The 21,349-nt window shown below is 38.0% G+C and overlaps 1 protein-coding gene across 5 annotated transcripts in view; it reads right to left on the bottom strand.

Annotated features, from left to right (window-relative positions):
• The window catches only part of CACNA2D1 (calcium voltage-gated channel auxiliary subunit alpha2delta 1), a 422,362-nt gene that overhangs the window by 105,145 nt on the left and 295,868 nt on the right, over positions 1-21,349 (bottom strand). For all 5 annotated transcript variants that reach the window (XM_064443928.1, XM_064443935.1, XM_064443902.1 and 2 more), the window contains exons 8-10: positions 5,880-5,949; positions 4,991-5,041; positions 3,812-3,911 (exon numbers count right to left, since the gene is read on the bottom strand). In XM_064443928.1, coding sequence (XP_064299998.1) covers positions 3,812-3,911; positions 4,991-5,041; positions 5,880-5,949 — 221 coding nt within the window. The remainder of the gene's footprint in view (positions 1-3,811; positions 3,912-4,990; positions 5,042-5,879; positions 5,950-21,349) is intronic.

Raw genomic sequence — 21,349 nt, 5'->3', positions numbered from 1 at the left:
CAAACTTACTGAGGGTGCACTCGATCCTCTCATCCAGATCATTGATAAAGATATTAAATAGGACTGTCCCCAGTATTGAGCCCTGGGGCACACCACTTGTGACTGGATGATCTTTCGTATATCACCATATCTCCATATGATCCTCAGACCATTTAGTAAAAAGAAGAACAAGAGTATTTTAAAATTAGACAAGAATTAATGAACCTTCTGCCTTTTAACACAGTACATAAACCTAGTAAATCATCAAGCTTTTCACCAAAGGTATGGAAGGAAAAATAAGTGGGAAAAACTAAGCAGTAAAATGAAGAAATTAATATTTTAATAAAGATGAGATCTCAGACCTTCCAATAAATCCTCCTAAATGAATATCAGGTATGTCTTTTTCAAAGATCGAACAGAATGATCAGAGTAATGATCATTCTAATGTATTATGTTTTACTTTAAGTGTCAAGATATCTGAATTAAACATAAAAATAAAGCAATATATATGAAAACAGCACAGCAACTAATACCAACTTTGCAGTGGATGAACGCTTCATAAAAGTTAGGCTAGTGTGTATTCTTTTGTGAATAACCTTAAGGACAAATAATACTGAATGTGATAATATATCACCTTCTTAAGTGATGTCACCTCAGGTGCTTAACTTTAGTTTGAGGCTTTGGTTGGACTGTGATAAAACTGAGCAAACTTAAAAAAAAAGGGAAAATCCTAAAACCAGATCAAACTTCTGTGTTCACTTCTCTTACAGATTCATAGATTTATAGAATAACAAAATATCAGGTTGGAAGAGACCTCAGGGATCATCTAGTCCAACCTTTCTTGGCAAAAGCATGTTCTGTACAAGATGGTCCAGCATCCTCTCCAGCCAAATCTTAAAGTCTCCAATGTTGGGGAATCCACCACTTCCCTGGGGAGACTATTGCAATGGCTGATTGTTCTCATTGTGAAAAATTTTCCTCTTGTGTCCAGCTGGAAACTCCCGGGAATAACTTGTACCCATTACCCCCTGTCTTTTCCATGTGACTCCTAGTAAAAAGGGAGTCTCCATTTTCTTTGTAGCTACCCTTTAAATACTGGAATATGGTGATAAGGTCTCCCCTAAGCCTTCTTTTCTGAAGGCTGAACAAACCCAGTTCTCCCAGCCTATCCTCATATGGCAGCTTCCCAATCCTTTGATCATCTTGGTGGCCCTTCTCTGGACCCCTTCCAGCCTGTCCGCATCCTTTTTGTATATCAGGGACCAGAACTGCACACAGTACTCCAGGTGTGGCCTGACAAGCGCTGAGTAGAGTGGGATAATGACTTCTTTCTCTCTGCTGGTGATGCCCTTTTTGATGCAACCCAGCGTCCTGTTGGCCTTCTTGGCCGCAACAGCACACTGTTCGCTCATGTTGAGCTTCCTGTCCACCAGGACCCCCAGGCCCCTTTCGACAGAGCTGCTCCCCAGCCGGGTAGATCCCAGCCTGTGCTGCACTCCCGGATTATCTTTTTCCCAGGTGCAAGACCTTGCACTTGCCCTTGCTGAAGTTCATAAGGTTCTTGCTGGCCCACTCTTCCAGCCTATTCAGGTCTTGTTGCAGGGTGGTTCTCCCTTCCAAAGTCTTCTCACTTATCACTTCTCTCACTTAAACAATGCTTCGTAGTAGTACAACCATTTGTTTCCTGTCTATATCATACGATTCCCTTTCTGAATGAGAAATAAAATATCAGAACACAACGTTTCCCACAATTCCAATACATAAATAATCTGAACACATGAAAACATAGGTTATACGTAAGTAACTGCAATGCTGAAAGGATCTAATATGGGCTTTTAAATGATAAGTGTACAACACCAAACAGCACTTTATCAAAGATTTAGAGATGCCATGTTCTATTAGGCATATTTCTGTGAGTGTTGCCTTCTTCTGAGGATGAACACAGCATGACCAAAAAGTCCTTTTCAGTTTTGCAGTCAAATATCTGATCTGTGCCTCTAAAGTTCATTCAAAGAAGAAAGATCCTTATATATTGTAAGTTACAAACCACTGGGAAAATGCACTGTAGCAAATATTCAAAGTCCTTTTTCAACACAAATCCCAATCTTGGGGCCTCGCTAGAATAACACTGAACCTTAGCTAATAAAATACCCTGAGCCTAAGGAAGGCTTAGCATTAAGATAGACTGTTTACTCAACTGGGAGTAAATGAAGGAAAGAGTTTGGAAAGCTGTGTAAATCAGGCGGTAGTGGGGGTCCAGATCTTCCAACAGCAAAAGCTGGTACAGCTCCACTGAATGCAGTAATCAATTTCTATCAGTTTAGGATTAGAATATTTTTTTTAAAACAGTGAACCTAACAAGATTTAATCTCTCTAAAGTCATTACAGAAAAGCTTATTTCCTTTAATAATAATTAAAAAATTAGGGTTTTTTTCACTGCAATTTAGACTAAAGAAAACAGTCTAATCCACTATTAAAAACTATAACAAAGGAAATGCCATTGCAAATAAAAGCTTCTCTCTACTACTTGGAGAAAGGTCTCACTAGACTGACAGCAAATGATGAAGCAATAAGTGGTGTTCAAAGAGATTTCTGATAGTGATATTTCAGGTCTTTCTCCCTGCAGGCTGGCTACAACACATCTGTAGAAGTTGAAAATTGCCTCCAAAATCATTCCAGAGTTACTCACCACACAGGCTGTCTCTTGTCATTATGTCAGTATTCCCATCCTAAATCCTTAGAATCAAAGCTCTACAGTTCAACAGCTTAATAAAAAACAAAAAAGCCTTGCCCCAGGCTAGAGCATGACATCCAAGGTATCAGCCTGAAAACTGAAAAGTTGATCATACCATTTTCCCCCTCCCCAAATCTATTTTATTTTGCCTTCAGCTTTCATGAATACCAGGAATTTGGAGTTCAGATCCCAGGCAAATATGAGAAAGACCAAAATGCCATTCAAAAAAAACCCCAAAACTATTTAAAAAAACTATTTAAAAACTCTGTTATATAGAAACAGAAGTTTTAAGTCTGGTAGTCAAGTTTGAAGTGTAGAAATTATATGTAGTACTAAAATTTCAGATCATGATCTGAAAGATCTCAGCTGCTGAAAAGCAGGCCCTGAAAAAGCCAGCATCTCTTTCATTTGGCAGTCTTACTCTCCTAATAACCCTCTGAGCTGCACACCACACATGCTGGCTCTGTATGCATAAATTATATGCATTGTTAAGTTCCTTCATGGATTCTCCCCCCTACTATGTTATTTATTATGGGAAAAATTGCTTTGCTACCCATCAAATTGTGAACCGTAGAACTTCTCAGGAGCACCTCTTTGGCAGGTCAGATGTATGGCTGTACATCTTCTGTCTTCATGCATCAATTAACACAAGCAACCCAAATGTCTGCTGTTTGGAAGAGGGAGCTTCCCCCTACCTTCTCTGTATCATTTTATCTCATACCACAACATAAAACCTGGGATCCACCAACTATTTCAAGACAATTTGCATATACCAATTAAACAGAACATGTGCTACACAGACAATAATATATTGGAAAGGAGAATTTCATTACAGTGAAGTTTGTTTAAATGACTTTTGGTTTACCTCCTTCATTGCTTACTGTAGCTAATTAGCCCTTTACTCAAATGCATAGACAGCAACAAAATTAGGACTTTCATTATACTTTATAAGAAAACAGTAAGTCAGATGTGTTATTTTGCAATATATTTTAAGTCTGTTAGCACCTTAACATTAAAGTATCTCATATCTGGCATTAAAAATAGTTCATTTATGGCATTGTCGACCGTGCAAATTTTGTGGAAAGAACGGATACTCACTGAAACTACATTCACAAAGTCATCGTCAGACAAGGTCTCTAACATCTCAATGACCGAGGTGCGGATCAGCTTCAGTGTCAATCCACTGACACTCCCACTCCTAACAGAAATCCACAAGATAATAGAAAAGTTGAATTTAACAAATTTTATTTAAAACGTACAGAGAAAATACAGAGCACCAACAGCACTCTCACTAACTTTCACACTAAAGTTGTCAATAATTCCCCTGGATTGTCCAAATCACCGTTAGTGTTACTACATTATTATAATAAATAATTAAGTCTAAAACTGGTATTCAAAGCCCCAGTCCTGTGGCTCAGATGATGTCATAATGATACATAATTTCCTCATTTTCATTTCAAGAAATCCGAGAGTTTACCACCTTCAACTAATGCATTACCTAAACATTTTATACCCCTACACATAGATTTACAGCTTTAGATTTTCAGATACCCAAATGACAGTTTGTTTGATTCAAGGTAAAACCTAAACTGAAGTGCAGAAATAACAAACGTTGATAAAACTCACTGCTGATATGAAAGCACTTCACCACATTTAAAAGCCTTAAATGTAAATTCTCTTACTAAGAGTTATTTCAGTGTAAAGCTACCTGTTTGACACATGAGGTTCAATGCTTCCTTTAGCCCCTCAACATTAGCTAAAGCAAGGAAGCCTTGCCAAGCCAAACAGAGAGTTTTTATGACTTTCTTTGTTTATTGTCTATTAATGTTTTGTAGTTATAAAACTTGGCAATTCTTAGATATGTACAGTAAAACATGCAAAGTCTGCATATAATCTCATCTTTCAGGCTCATGAAATCATGATTAAATCTACTGTAATATTCTAGTCATTTGGTTTTAGGTTTGTGTTTTACAACAAATCTTGCCATGCACATAAGAAGTTTTCAGTTAATTACTTCAGTGATTAAGAAGCTGAAAGCAGAGTAACATGAAAGTGATTAAAAAATACTTCACTGTGCCCAGTTTAAATAACTTTCAGGTTTGGTTTGTGATTTTTGGAACTATTTTCTCCTGTGTATTTTTTTTGTTCATACCAAGATTTTCGATCCTTGCATATAAGGACTTCTTAATCCTCTCCCTTTTTCAGCCTACAGATTTGTTCAATATATCAAAGTACTTTTATTCCTCTAACGTCAATATCCAGACATTAAACACTTACGCATCAACTAAAATAAGCATGTCTTTGGGAGATGCAGCTCCTTGAATATACCTGAAATAAATAAAGAGTACAAATGACACAAATTTAAAAATAGGTTTGACGTGTGTGATGGAAGACACTCTGTGATCTCTAAACTAAATCTAGCTGAACCAACAAAATCCTCCTGTTGTAGATAGCAGAAAATCATGTGCTCTCTTACTGAGTCTTCTAAATAAACCAAAGTCCAAACTGTATTAGGAAAGCCTGGAAGTAGGATACAGTCATCAACATTTACTATTTTCAGATGTTGATAACTGAAGAACATGAATGCTATTTCAGAGCTAAAGATCTTGATGACAGATAAATTATTACATCGGCCCAGTTTAGGGAAAAATACTTTGTCCTTTCAAAGAATATATTCAACTAGTACGAAGCCAAGTATCAATATGCATTATGCCTTGAAAGGATTAGAGAAAAAAAAAAAGAGAAACAATTGCACTGTTCTCTGTCTTTTACCAGTCTGGTGATTTTTTTGGAAGTTTAAACCACTGAGATATATTTGTAAACACTTGCAAAAGTCTGGAAGAATGGTTCGGTCTAACCATCTGAATTACATTTTATTTTGCACAAAATCAAAGTTTTTAATTGCCTTATACCTATTTGATAGTTATCCTCCTACAAAAAGGTCCATGCAGTGCAACAGTACAACACACCATAGTGGATACTGCATAACAAATGGTATTATCTGAAAACTGTTTATTTGGAAGAATTAACTGATTTTCTAAAAAAAAAAAAACAAACAGTAATACCTAAAAGTAAGTACTATTAGATATAAATGATCAGCAAAATTTGCCTAGTCATATCTAGAAAGTAAGTGCGCATATACATCAGTCCTTTAAAGAAAGCTTACCAGGGTCGTCTGCGAACATCATACAGATCTATTTTGTTTGGAGTTCGACTTTTATCTACCCATGGGGAAGCTAAAAAGGACAAAAAAAACCCCATTTATCGTAAATATTTTAAATACAACACTATATCACAGACCTTGCACTGTATAAATATCAACATTTGGTATGATAAAAAATGACTGTATTTGTGTAATCTGTTTTTGAAATACCTATATAATCCTACACATACAAGCATACAATATAATGCAATAAAACTATATATAGATAAAAGAAACAGTTACTGACTATAATTGACTACTGTCTTAAATGGAACCAGAATTTCAACCAAAGTACTTTAGAATATGAAATAACAGGTTTTTTGGACAAGAAAGTACTTAATTTTAAAAATATGTGTTTGTTCATTAATGCTCTGTATAATTGCACTGTGCTGATCTAAAGCTCAGCTACACACCTAAAAAATTACTAACTGACTTGAGAGCTTTACCTAAAAATGCAAATTAGAAAAGTAACATGGAAGTATTCTATTTTCTGAAAATAAAATGAGATGGAAATATTCATGTTTCTGTATGGAAAATGCTAAGATTAATAAACTTTTGCAAGCATTTAATCTAAGCTTTACCATAATTTTAAGCAAGGGTAGGCATCTTTTCCTTACTGAAAAACAAAACGAGCCTTTCAAAACCATTTGACAGCTTAACGAACATGAATAAAAATGTGAAAAGTTACATGAAATGAAATAATGTTCTGCAGTTTGCTCTCTCACTGTATGCCAGCAGCATTGGGAGAACTATTTCCTGACGTTAATAATTTTTCTGTCTAGGAAACAAAAAAATATATAGGCAGCTCCAGGATTCTTCCTGAAAAAGCATTTTTCTAAGACAAATGGGAAGAATTATGGTATCTCTGTCCATGAATATAAAAGAAGCCACCAGCTTAGAGTAGCTGCCTATTTTTATTTTACTAAATGAACCCTTTCCTACGTGACCAGAACCTGAGTTGGCACAGCAGTTACCAGAACATTTAAACAGAGGACAACCCACAAGACATTTATCAGTATACATTTATCACCAACAGAAAACACTGCACATTGCCGCAGACCAGAAGAATCTCAATCACTATACCCATATTGTTTATGATCTCAGACTAGACCGCCTGACAGGTCAACACCAGCTGCCTAGAGAGAACACACCTCAGAATTGGGTCCTTTAGACCAAATATAGTGTTGGAAACCTTTCACAAACATGAAGAGGCAATATTAATACTAATTTAAACTTGTGAGGAAACACCAAATAATAATATTTTATATGCCCAAAAGTTTCCCTAATATTTCCAAAAGAACCAAAAGGCTCTGTATAGCAAAAGCTTTTTTTTTTAAGGAATACAAACCATAACACTGGGGTTTTTTAATTATTTCTTTTCTTTTCCTCTCTTTATGGAGTGAATGCTCAAAGCCCCTCATTGAGACAGAATAAAATGAAGGATCTGAAAACAAATCTTTCCAAATCACTCTTTAGTGGAGGTTCTTTTGTTAAGACTCGAGCAACTAAGCCTCGCACTCAGCTCTACCATGGTTTTTCATTAGCTTCCTGGATTGCAACAAAGTTCAAACTGTCCCTTTTTGGCTACACCTCTATTAGTAAGTTCAAAAGCCCAGTGGAAAGGAAGCCGTTCACCAGAACTAGATGATGAACTGTTACAGTGGTCCAGTTACAGCCTCAGCCCACAAAAGGAACTGTGAATAAACCACTCAGCACACTACGTGCAGCCTACCTATTCCCTCTGGAGATTACTGTGAATGATAACAGAGCTTTTCATTTTGGGAGACAGACTGACTGGTGAACACCACAGCTAAATTCTGCACCTTCTCTTTCACTAGCTCGGCTCTGTCAGTATGCACCGTCCGGGAAAGATCGTCAGCAGCTTCAGAGAGATCTGGAGAAGATCTTTAAAAACGTTATTTCTTATTATTCCATTAAACTGGTATTTCCTGTGCCTTATGTCAATAAATTCCTTCTTCCTAACTAACAGATTACCTTGTGTTGAGACAAATATTACAAGCACGTACAGGCTTACGTCTCCATGTGAGGAAATTTGTCTGGATTTATGCTGTCACTACAAAATTTTTCATCAGATATTAATGAGTGCTAAATCATACAAACACTAATTAAGAAATATAGTGTTTACTGAGAAAACTAGTTCTGTTGATCTTTATGTTATTTTCTACAACAGTTTACATAATCTAGTAGTAAGTCTCTGCATGGTTAAACATAAAAAAGGACTCAGCCTCTAGTATCTAAAATTTCATTCACATCAAAGACATGCTGATTTCCCTCTTCAACCTCAAGAATTAACATGACTAAATTACTCATTCGTCCTAAGCTCTCTCTGGATTAAGACTTTTAATTTTAGACAGCTTTGCATTCACTGGTTTTGTTAACGTTAAGGATCTTACTGATATTGCTATTTCTAGGAAACTGAAATTCCCTTAGGACATTTGAACTCCAATGATCTAATTTTAATTTACCCAGATTTCATCTTTTAAAAAATAATTTTTAAAAAGGTGATAAATGTCCTCTATACAGAAATAAGTAATTATGCATTTATAATTATATAGGAAATAATTAGATGGGATGAAGACCACTGAAAAAGACACACATTGCCTCAGTCCATATACAGCGCATGCTATAAAGCCATTTGAGGAAGCTGGCTTACATCTTACTGACCAAAGCCATTATATGGTCTAAGATGAAAGCAAAATGAAATACACAAAAAGATGATTACACATTTTCCAAGATACTAAAATTTCAGATCAAGGATTTTGAGATTTACAGTTTTATTTATAGAAACTATTTTTTAAAACATGTGTTTTAATGAGACACCTTCGAACCTGGCTCACTGAACGTCTTGAAGAAGTCAACCTCACCGTGTTTCATTGTTGCATACTAAGATCTTTGAACTGTGTCAACACTACACAGCTCTCTTGCATACATTAGGCTTTAGTCACGTTCTCCTTTGATGATTTTCTTGTTTGGCACATGGTTAGATTTGATATTTTATAAATTATTCATTGGATTTGATATCCCTCCTACCTCCGCTCTTTGTAAATTGAGATACAGGTTTAGCTATATTTCAAGCAAGAGTAAGGCATGCTCTTCTGTTATTTGTGCACATGTAGGGTGGAAATCCTCGGTTTTGTTGATTACACACAAAATCAATTAATGAAGTGTGGAGGTTGTCACAGGGTAAAGCCTAAATGAAAGCATTCCTCAGGAAAGGGAAACCTTGCCTACATCTGCCCATTTTTTGGTTATGAGATGATTCCAGGGGCATCAGTGAGTGTCATGGGCGAGGCCTTCCTGAAAGTCCTGCTGAATGAGGCCTCGGTTACATTTGCCCTGCTTTAGTGGTTAGGTGTGCACGTGCAAGGAGCAGAGAGGCACAGATGAATTGTGAACAGCTTTACATCCCTGTGGCGCATTTGGGGAAAGAGGCTAAAAGCTGATAGTAAGGCAGGTAACAAATGCCAGTTATCAAATCCCAGACAGCATCATCTCCTCCTGACTCAAACTTCATACCTTTCCATCTCAGAGGGTTACTAGGTAGTCAACCTCAATATAGAATCTACTGGGAGAGGCAAACAAATACTTGTTCAAATTGATTTTTACCTTGGTATCTCTCAAATAAACATTCATGTGAATATTCAAAACATCCAAAAATACAGACTATTCAATTCCTTGTACCAGATTCAGTAAAGTCTTCCTCAAATGGTGCAAAGGTACAAACTACAGATTATACTTTACCTTTAGTTTCATTCTATATTTACTCTCATCTTTTACTGAACTTGTGTGAACAAAACTGCATTCAGGTACGAGATAGCCCACACTGGTTGGTAAATGTGGCATTCATCAGTTTACAGTGCAGAAAGAAGTCATGTGAATTTTGGTGTGGTAGCAACATCTTTGCAGAATTCCTCAGTTTTTTTCGGTAAAAGGTGAAAAGTGATCAAAGATGGTAGTTAAAAATAATAATCAACCGTATCTTTAATAACCCTAACATCAATTACCATAAAGTGTTTTGCACCACTGTACTGAAAACTCAGGATATTTATATCACAGTGATGCCTTGGATTAATAACTGATTAGTGCTATCCCCACCAAGACAGGGATTGTTCCTGACCAGCTCCATGCTACCGCAGAAGATGTTCAGTCAAGACTAAATGCAGTCACTTCTTAACTCTTTTACTTAGATAATGAGTTAAGATTGCTAAGAGCTCAAATCATCTTCAGGTAAAATCTAACGTAGACAGCTCTGTGCAGTGTCCTCTGTAACTTTTATAGCACCACCACCATAGAGAAAAGAGGATAATCATCTCACAGAGTTTTTTTCAGAATATATTACCTATGTGGTTACGGGCAATCCTGGGCTCCGTTTCATCCCAAATTAGTTCAGCAATGAGCTTTATATGGGAACAGTCCATATGTAAACAAATCTATTGCTGTATTTATCCCAATATGCCAAAAGAAATGAAAGCTATTTGAACCTGTAACACATACTGCAGTCTGCAACTTAAAATTAACCTCTCAAATGGCTCTGTGTTATCCCAGTTCAGAGGCAAATATTTCTGCTTTTGCATGTATAAACTGAATTTCATCTTCAATAAAAAGTGTTGTTCACATTGGTCTCACCTGGGCTAACTACCATCCCTCAGAGGGGGCTGGAGTATCCTTAGAGCCTGAGAAAAGGTACAGAAGCCACGAGATGGTTTTGTTGTTTTGGTTTTTGGGCTTGGCTTTTTTCCCTCCCATAGGACCAAATCAGGAGATTTCAGTTTGTATCATTAAGAACACAGAGATGGTAGGAACTTCAGCATGAAGGCATGGTGGGCTGGTGGCTGCAATTTCATTAACTGACTAGAAATAACACATGGTCCTGTAACTGGGTGGATCTGCTTGCACAACCACAACATTGACCACATCAGTTTTGCAAAATGTGCCACAATAAAACATTGTAAGATTTTCCATATCATGAGTGTGGTTAGATCCAAATCATGTCTGCCCATGTCCCTCCCTGTTATCAAGAAAAAAGGGAAGTGAACAACACTCAGCTAGGCTTATTTCAATGCAATAAGTAGAACTATCCAACTTACACACTAATTGCAGTAACAGATAATTTATAAGCTGCTTTACTGGGAAAGTGTTTTCACTTTTGCTTTATTTTGTTTTGTTTTGCTCTAAAGGCTCCTTTAAAAGTTGAGTTAACAGGAATTGACAGCTATAAAATATAAAATCTTTTGCAATAAAAAAGTGAAGTTCTTAGTTTTTCAAGGCTTTTCATTAATTTTGTATGGATTTTTTAGGCTTTCTAGTCTCTTAGTATCTGCTTCAGTAATGACTTTCTCTGGAGAGTTCAATATCATGGCTGCAACACTTGCCTGGTTAACACAAGAGCAGCTGTGCACAGCAAGTTCTCCATTTGGTGAGATACCATTTTATTTTATTAGAAATTGATTTTTAAAGCTCTTCCATTATTAATTTGTCTAAGCAGAGAATGCTCCAGTAGCTGAATGAGACCTGCTTCACCTACATTTGGAAAAAAGTTCAAGATTTTTTATAATTTTGTTATGAAGGGGAAAAGATAATACTAGCTCTTCTCTATCCAAATTTTTAGGCCAGGAATTTTAAAACTTTAGGGACAAAATTATTTTTTGGGATAATCAGTGCTGCAGCTCTATCTTTTCTTTATGTGTGAATTTCTCCATTTAACACCTTGTAAGCCCTAATTACACAGGAAGATTTGAATATCAGAGAATCACAGAATGGCAGGGTTGGAAGGGACCTCTGGAGATCATCTTGCCCAACTGCCCTGCTTGAGCAGGCACACCCAGAGCAGGGGGCACAGGACCACGTCTAGGTGGGGTTTGAATGTCTCCACAGCCTCCCTGGGCGGCCTGTGCCACTGCTCTGGCACCTGCACAAGAAAGAAGTTTTTTCTCATACGGACGTGGAACTTCCTGGGTTCCAGCTTGTGCCCATTGCCCCTTGTCCTGTCATTGAGCACTAATGAAAAGAGCCATCATCCTGACACCCACCCTTTAGATATTTATAGGTATGGATGAAATCCCCCCTCAGGCTTCTCTTCTCCAGGCTAAAAAAACCCAGGTGTCTCAGCTTTTCCTCACAGGGGAGATGCTCCAGCCCCCTGATCATCTTGGTAGCTCTCTGCTGGATTTGCTCAAGGAGTTCCACATCCTTCTTAAACTGGGGGGGCCCAAAACTGGACACAGCACTCCAAATGTGGTCTCACTAGGGCAGAGTAGAGGGGGAGGATAACCTCCCTCAACCTGCTGGCCACACTCCTTTTAATGCAGCCCAGGATACTCTTGGCCTTCTTGGCCACAAGGGCACAGTGCTGGCTCAGGGTCACCTTGCTGCCCACCAGCACTCCCAGGTCCTTCTCAACAGAGCTGCTTTCCAGTAGTTCAGCCCCCAGCCTGTACTGGTGCAGGGGGTTGTTCCTCCCCAGGGGCAGGACCTTGCACTTGCTCTTGTTGAGCTTCATGGTGTTCCCCTCGGCCCAGCTCTCCAGCCTGCCCAGGTCTCGCTGGATGGCAGCTCAGCCTTCTGGTGTATCAGCCACTCCTCCCAGCTTGGTGTCATTAGGGAACTTGCTGAGGTTATAGTCTGTCCCTTTGTCCAGGTCACTGATGAATATGTTGAACAGGACGGGACCCAGCACAGGCCCCTGGGGAACACCGCTAGTGACAGGCCTCCATCCAGACACTGGATTTTATCCTAGTAAAATACTGGGATGAGCAATGTAAAGGGACTTTTCTTGAATTAATTAAACTTCCCATCATATTATGATTATTTATTCTATAGATACACAAAGTAAGGCTACATACAAGGCTAATCTACAGTGAAAAAGTGAAAGAATACAACCGTTCTTATTGCTCTACTCTTCAGCACTGATATTACAAAGATACTGAGTAGATTAACACACCTGCTGATGTTTAAACAATGCTATAAATTGAGTTAATGAATATAACAGCACACTGCATCTTAAAAAACTTGGCCCGTACACATATTCCTGGCTTGAAATCTTAACCTTCAGAGGATCACTGAAGAAGTCATTTTATCTCTCTATACATGTTTCTTCTATCTGCAGAATGAGGACAGTGATATTTTTATTAGTTTTAAACCATGCTTTCAGACCTACTAAGAAAGATTAAAAGAAAATGCTGTGCAATACTAAATGGGACTAGGACCAATACTGGTAAGCACTTAAATAAGCCTTAGGGGGCTGTCAACTTCAGAAAAACATTGACTACAGCTAAAAAAATAAAATGATTTGGCTTGTAGTTACCAGAGAACAAAGAATTATGACTCTACTGATAAGCAAAATAGGGGTGAGAACTGTTTTCATTTTCACATTACAAATCACTTGCTTTTGAGTCTACTCTGAATCTCCAGCCTTATGACACATTGCGTGGGGTTGGTTTAAACTGTCTGAAAGAAGGTGACAGTTGAGTTGTTGCCTGTCAGAAGGTGTTTCAGGGATGAAAATTAAGCTGTGTGTTATATGCCCCGCAGTATATGCATGCAGTATAGCATAAAATAACCTAGGGTTGTTTGAGAACGTGAAGCCTCCTAGAACAGGACAGGAGAACCTTGTAGTATAGAAGAATCAAAACAGGGCCCAGTGCTATCCATTGGGAAAGGCTGCCAGCATGTGTTGTCCCTTCAGTCACACTGTGGGGCTGTGTAAAGGATGCTAATAAAACTGACATTCCTTTTACTAGTACAGACACACCTTTAAAGCTGAAGGAGCAGATGAGCTTAAGAAACACCTGCATGCATGATTAAGACACACTTAGATGTGCTTAAAGTAGGAATTAAAATTATGTAGACATTCAGTTCCAAAATTACAGTCTCATTCAGTATCTACTAGTTTAGCTAAGACAGACTTGAACTTCATAGATACTTTGTAGCTTGAATGAAATACTTCTCAAGTAAACAGAGCCATGTCTCCATAAATAACAGGACTGCCAACATCTCAAAATGCTACTTCATGTCTACAGCACCTGGAAGTCTGGATAAGAGCTGGTCTCCTTAGGAAATACTATTTTTCTTCATGAGTATGCAGTTCCTAATGCTCACCTAAGAAGTTAATACTGTAGCAATTTTTACTGGCTTTCCCATAGTTATATGAGCCTGGGCAGAGCCAAAACAAAGCCCTCCTCTACCCATTTCCTTTCTTCTCCTGCCCTTCTTCACTAACATGGGTAAGATTAAACGAAGATGACAAATACGTGTGTCTAGGCTATGTGATAAGGGAAGGGCCACAGAGCTGCAGACCAGAGGCTGCTTCTTCCCCTATGAAAATTAAAAAAACCAAAACCAAAACAAACAACAGAGAGAGGTCACAGAGCTACGCAGCATTTCAGGAGCGGAAGTTGCCAGACGTATTGTATTGGGAATGCAAATTTTAAATTTAATTTCCCATAGGCCTTCCCTTCCTAAACCTCCAGATGGAAGCGAGAAGATTTGGAACATCTGGGGACAAGATAGTATTTCTTTGTCATTTTTTTTTGTTTTGTTTTCAATTGCCTCAGCTTTTTGGATCTTAACTCAGCGTGGCACATTGACACCTTCAGCACGCTGCAGAGCAAATATTGTCACAGTGACTCTAGGTTCAATACTTCTTCATAAGAGATGCTGAATCTTTTCATGCATCACCATGCTACTGTTATTGCTATATAAAATGCACTAACGGGAACTTGAAACTATCCATATCAGTACTACCCCTTCCAGTATTACCTTTGGCAAATATTATTTAGTATACTCCCACGAGAGAGCTGAGTCGGTGTTGCTGATCAAACAGGTTTTTTACTAAACATTCATCTAAATCAATGTTTTCATTTGAGTAATCCTTTGCAACCAAATTTTCTTAAGTGTATTTATTGCTATATCTAAAGACCCTCCTATATTATATTTAACTGCAAATAAATGCCTGCTGTCTGCAGTCCAAAACAAAATGCATCCTTTACTAAGGATCTTGGCCTTACAAAAAATCTAGGAAAAAAACCAAAACAAAACATAAAAACCCCACCAAATACAAACACCAAAGGGAGAGGTGGTATCTGGCAAATAGCACAAATACAAAGTGTTTTTAAAATTTGTTTACTTAGTAATTGCTACAGTAAAAATAATATGCTTCCCATTGCATTATTTTAATGAAACATTGATTAACAATTACAATCCTCATTACCTCTATAATTAAGAAGAATTTCAAGGTTAAAAGAGGAACTTGCTGGTTTGTACCTACACTTCCAAGTAGCTTGCCAAAAATTTGATATTAAATTGTTCTTTCAGATAGCTGCTTTCTAAAACCTAGCAGTAAAATTAGCTGGGTAGATGCCTCACAAAACGTAAGTAACTTGATATTTGTCAAACCATATTAAACTAATTTAATTAAATTAATTTATTTTTGAATAACAGATTTGTCCACTGCTCTGTCGTTAATTACATATTAAATCTGCAGTCTGATCTATATTAACGTGCTCTTCTGTCTACATGGAGTCAACAAAACTCAACATGTGCAAGCCCACAGGGAATGGATTGAAGATTTAAAAAATAGAAAAAAAGTTTAATTTTCGAACTCCTGCCACCAAAGAAAAATCTATTTGGAAACAATATTATACATATAGAAAAAAAAAAAAACAAAAAACAAACCACAAAACCAAACCAAACCCCCAAACCTGAGCTACATTACAGATTCTAGGTTGCCCTGCTTGAGCAGGAGGGTTGGTCCAAGTGACTTCCAGAGGTTCTTTCCAACCTCAATCATTCTATGATTCTGTGATTATTGTCACTTATTCTTACCTTTTAAAAGGCATCAGATATTCTGTATTAGATAGTCCATATCTGGTGAATGAGATACATCCTTCCAGAATATTCATCCTTTTCAGGTGTCTACCTGGAGTATCTTATCCTCTGAGGATGACATATTTCCCCTTTTCTTTTAAAGCATTCCAGAAATAAGAGTTTTGGATATTAAAATACTATGTTGTGATATATGCAATTTTATGTCTGCAAGTTTCAACTGGATTGGAACAAATTGGTAATTTCAAGGATCTTGCTAAAATGCTGTCAGATTACTGCTTTTAATTTGAATCAAAACCTGCTGAAACCCTATGTCTGGACTAGAATTAGGTAAGTGTCATCTTAAAATGACATCTTAATATCAGTTTCTGGAATTAGCAGTATAAACTCAAAAATTAGGCAGGAAGATGTATGTCTATTAGTACTACTGGGAAGGTGCTTCAACATTTATAATAATTTGTGTTCTCTTGCTATCTCACAGAGAATCCAAAGTTTAAACTTGGTGGCTCACAGTTTTCCCAATGAACCTCTTCTGATTTTGTTTAGTGTTTCCAAAAAATTGCCTTTCAGAATTCCATAATATAAAATCTCAGCAGGGTTTGCTTAAAAAAAAACCACAAAATACATTTCAGCTTTCTTTTATGGTAGTGTTGAAAACTGAGTTGTACTCCTGAGTTATACATAAATAACAGAAACTGTTCCCTTGCAGGACAAAGGCTGGAAACGTCTACAAATATTTTAAACCTATCTGGTGCTACTTTGTTTAAGCAAACATTATTTCCCCTTTAAGCAGCAGGGAAATTATTAAGGGAAAGCAGAAAAGATTACAGAATAAATTGTAGTTTCATGCAAATATGTTTATTTTTTCAGATAAAATTAGTCTGTTCCTCGAAAATGAAGGGCCCTACATGTACCAGCAGGCTCTGCAGCCTCCTAGGCAATTGTTACTATATTCAAGCCCATGTTTACATGGTGCAGGTGTGTAACCTGAGATTACTGATGTGGGAAGAGGGGAGGGACAAAATGCTGCAAGAAAGCTCCTGGGAGCCTCTGCCTCTTGGCTTGGGAGCTTCAGTTAAGCTCAAGTGCTTGCTCCTTGCCCAAGCTACATTGTGTGGATGTCTGCGCACCATGTTGTACTTTGCTGATCCTGACCATGATGCAGGGACTTCCTGGCCTGACCTCAGAGCTGCCTTGTCAATATGGACTTGTCGGGCTGACATGTGAAGCTTACCCCAGCACAAGCACTGCATGCACCAGGAGGTCTCAGTATGTCCAACTTTTTTAACCTTGTCTTTTCCACACATTAGTGTTTGTATTGAAGAAAAAATTATAATTAAATAAATAAGTAACACCCTACTTCCTAAAACAAGCAGCGAGTACACTGTTACTTCTGAACTGACAGAATTCTACGAAGTAGAGTAAGACTGGAAGTAAGTCGAAAAGCTTTCTCCATGTAGGTGAGTACCTTTCCTCTGGCTAATCTATCAGTTGTGCCCTCCATACCGGCCCAGCAGTTCTAGTACTCTTGGAAACTCTTTACATGGACAGATACTGCAAACACAACTAGACATTTTATGAATACAGTTACAGAGGATGTTTTTCCTGTTTTTCTGAATGACAGTATTAAAATTTCTAAACAAGTTTTTCCAAGTTTTCTTTTGGAAGTGGGGAAAAAGACAGAGTAAAAGGAAAACTCGCCTACAATGGAGGCTACTTACCCTCTCCTTCAGCTATTTATACACACTTTTAAGTTCCCTCTAAGCCTCGTCTTCTCTAGGCTGAAAGTGAACTCTCTCAGCCACTCCTCATATGAGAGATGCTTCAAGTCTTTAATAATCTTTGTCACCTTACAGCAAGTCCCTGCCCCTGTTGTACTGGGGAATCTAGAACTGGATCTTTCACTCCAGATGCGTCTCACCAGTGCTGAGTCAAGGGGAATGATCACCTCCTTCCACCTGCTAGAAATGCTCTGCCTAATGCAGCCCAGGCTGTCATTGTCCATGTCCAACTTGTCCATCAGGAACCCCAGTTTTTTTCTGTAACGCCACTTTCCAGCTAGTCAGTTTTGCACCATCCTTGCTGAGGGTGAACCCTGTCCCATCATCAAGGTCACTAATGAAGACGTTGAATACCAGTGGCTATTGAATCGTGGGGTACATCACTTTTGTCTGGCCTCTGGCTGGACTTCATGCCACTTCTCATAACCCTTTGAGACCACCAGTTCAGACAGTTTTCAGCCTACCTCACTGTCCATTTATCTAAGCTGTGCTTCATCAGTTTGTCTAAGAGGATGTTAAGGGAAACAGTGTCAAAAGAATTCCTCTTGAAGCCAAGACAAATAACATCTCACCTTCTTGTCCTTACTATGCTTCAGAACAGTTTCCAGGAGGACTTGCTCCATCACATTCCCAGGAACTAAGGTGAGCCTGACACTTTGTAGTTCCCCAAATCTTCCTTCTAGCCCTTCCTGAAGATAGAAATGACACTTGTTTCCTCAAGAAAGAACGAACCTCAGGAACCGATCCTGGTTTCCATGACCTTTCAGTGGTAATCAAGGATGGCATTGCAATGACATCCACCACTCCCCTGCTGCTGATGTTGCTGTAGAAGCTCTTCTTGTTGTCCTTCATATTCCTCACCAGATTCAACTCTAAGTGGGCTTTGGCTTTTCTAACCATGTTTCTACATGCTTGGACAGTGTCTCTAAATTCCCCCCAGGTCACTTGTCCTTGCTTCCACCTCTTGTACACTTCTCTTTTAAATTAAGAATTTTATCAGGTATCTTCATCACCTGAAGGTAGAGATTCCTGTCTTGATTCTGATAAAACTTCATAAATGTATGTAAAAAGGACAATGCATTCTTAAAATGCTGAAACCATCTCTTGAAAGAAAGACCAATTTGTGATATATAACTTTAAATGTAAGAATGAATATATATTACCTCCTTCCTGAAAGTTCTGTTAATTTGTTTATTCTTCTGAGTTCTTTTATTAAACTACTGTTTACTTACTCTTGAGTTGTTCAGAGCTCACAGAATAGCTAATAGAAATCTCAAAATTGTTCTTGGCATCTTCATATCAAAATGGATGGTTGCCAGCACGGTAATAGAGCATAGCATTTCTCTTCACAAATATGCTGCCATTGAAGCTAATGAAAATGTTGATACTGAGTATCCACACTAATCTTTAAAATTATTTTAGGCAAGACACACTTTCTTAAATAATTTAAAGTCTAAAAAGTTCAGTATGAAGAGACTCATACTGACTCTTTAAAATCAAGCTGATTAAAACCCTAACTGAAAGAGGTGAAAAAGTAGGTTTGAGACCCATGGAGGTATCCTGCATCTTTGGCTTGCTTCTGCCATTTCTGTCTTGATGTTTGAGAATGAGAGCTGAACAGAGCAAATTCTAGGGAAAAATAGTAAACAAAGTGAAGCAAGTAATGTATTGATCTATAAAGAGAGACATTGACCTCAATGCAGCCTCTAATGTTTCTGTTGGGGCATCTTGTAAGGCAAACGTCAGAAGTGGCTGTAAAATTCCCTTTTATGCCTGGCACTGGTTCTGGTATCACTGCAAATATCCACGTATATGTGTGTTTATGTATGTATTTCTAATACTTAGCTTTCTTGCACATCTCTGTCTATCCAGCTACACAAATATCTTCCTAAATCTGGCCTGCTTGGATTACATATCTTCTTCAAAACAATGAATATGGTTCTTCAAAACACAGAATTTGGTTTTCCCCTCAGTAACAATGACATTTACATAAGGAATATTTGATGGACTAATGACATCATAACACTAAAGGAAGTGAATACTTTGGTACCATTACTTCCTCTACCTATTGCTGTTGTTTTCGTAAAATAGTTTCCTATTCTTATTCTACTACATCTAATTACTATTGTATCTAAGCCTAATACCTTTTGTTATAGTGTATAAAGAAGGTGGCCTGAGGAAAGAAACTGGTTTAAATGTCATGTGTCTCGACCTAGGTCATAGTCAGAAGGAAGTTTTCTTGTTGTCTTGATAGAGACAAGGGAACACAAATGTACCACAAGAGGCAGACAAAGCACAGCTGAAAATTATATGAAATCATATATGTGATACTAGAGGGGTGCACAAAAGTACCAAAAATATAATATACATAGGAAACAAGGGGCTTTAAGTAATAGAAAATTAATCTTATAGTTCACACATACTTTCCACCCATGGGGTCACTCATAGAAAGATCCCTTCATGCTGCTTACTATGGTGACAAGGACAGCCTAAAAGCCTACCTAGGACAGAAGTGATGTACCTTCTAGCCCATTACTCAAGGCAGTGGGATACTATCAGATAAAAACATTAGTTCAAGAAACCCATTATTGAAGACAACCTCTGTAGCTGAGAGGTACCCAAGATTGATTCTTTTTCAGAGAGGAAGGACTGAATGGATATATTTCAGCTAACAATGAGCAGACTTACCTATGCATTTTGATTTTAGTTTTTGATACTTCCAAATTCTTTTACAAATACCATCACTATGGAGAAATTAATCACTTTGAAGTAGGCTTACCTAAGGCCAATATCATGAAGCAATGTTTTACAATTTATATAATTTCCAAAAGCAAATGTGAAAAGCATCCATTCCAGTATATGAAACTTGATTTCATTTTCAGAACACGTGTGTGTCAGATGGGTCTCTGCAAACTGAGACAAAGAGTTTACAAGAAGAGAAAGATGGAGAAACTTGAACAAGACCTATTCTAAAAATCTAAAACCCAGAGGGCTTACTGATTTGAGCTATAAGTGGAAGGAAGTGGGAAGAAGAAGATGCACAGGACAATGCATATACAACTTAAAGACTACCAGACTGGTCCAGGTTACTCTGTGTGTGTGTAAAATCCAAGAATTGGGGAATTACCCAAGAATTTTTCAAGTCAAGTTCTGACAGGAGTAGACTGCTAATAAGGACTTAGGCACTTAGCTATGGAATAAGCAGGAGGTGTGAGGATCTGAGTTATATACTATATTATAAAATCATAGAATAGTTTGAGTTACAAGGGACTTTTTATGGTCATCTAGTCCAACCCCCCAGCAGTGAGCAGGGACATCTTCAACTAGATCCGGTTGCTTAGAGCCCCGTCCAACCTGACCTTGAATGTTTCCAGGGATGGGGCATCTGCCACCTCTCTGGGCAACCTCTTCCAGTGATTCACCATCCACACTGTAAAAAATGTCTTCCTTGTATCTAGTCTAAATCTACCCTCTTTTAGTTTGAAACATTACCCCTTGTCCTATCACAACAGACCCTGCTAGGAAGTTTGCCCCCATTTTCCTTATAAGCCCCCTTTAAGTACTGAAAGGCCACAACAATGTCTCCCCACAGCCTTCTCTTCTCCAGGCTGAACAACCCCAACTCTCTCAGCCTGTCCTCGTAGGAGAGGTGCTCCAGCCCTTGGATTATTTTTGTGGCCTCCTCTGGGCCCGCTCCAGCAGGTCCATGTCTTTCCTGTGCTGGGGGCTCTGGAGCTGGATGCAGCACTGCAGGTGGGGTCTCAAAAATATATATAAAAAATATATAAATATAAATTTATTTTTAGATGG

The sequence above is a fragment of the Phalacrocorax carbo genome, chromosome 1, assembly GCF_963921805.1.
Source record: "Phalacrocorax carbo chromosome 1, bPhaCar2.1, whole genome shotgun sequence".
NCBI classification, from domain to species: domain Eukaryota; kingdom Metazoa; phylum Chordata; class Aves; order Suliformes; family Phalacrocoracidae; genus Phalacrocorax; species Phalacrocorax carbo.
Note: the sequence above shows the minus strand (reverse complement) of the source record. Positions and strands in the feature narration are given on the sequence as shown.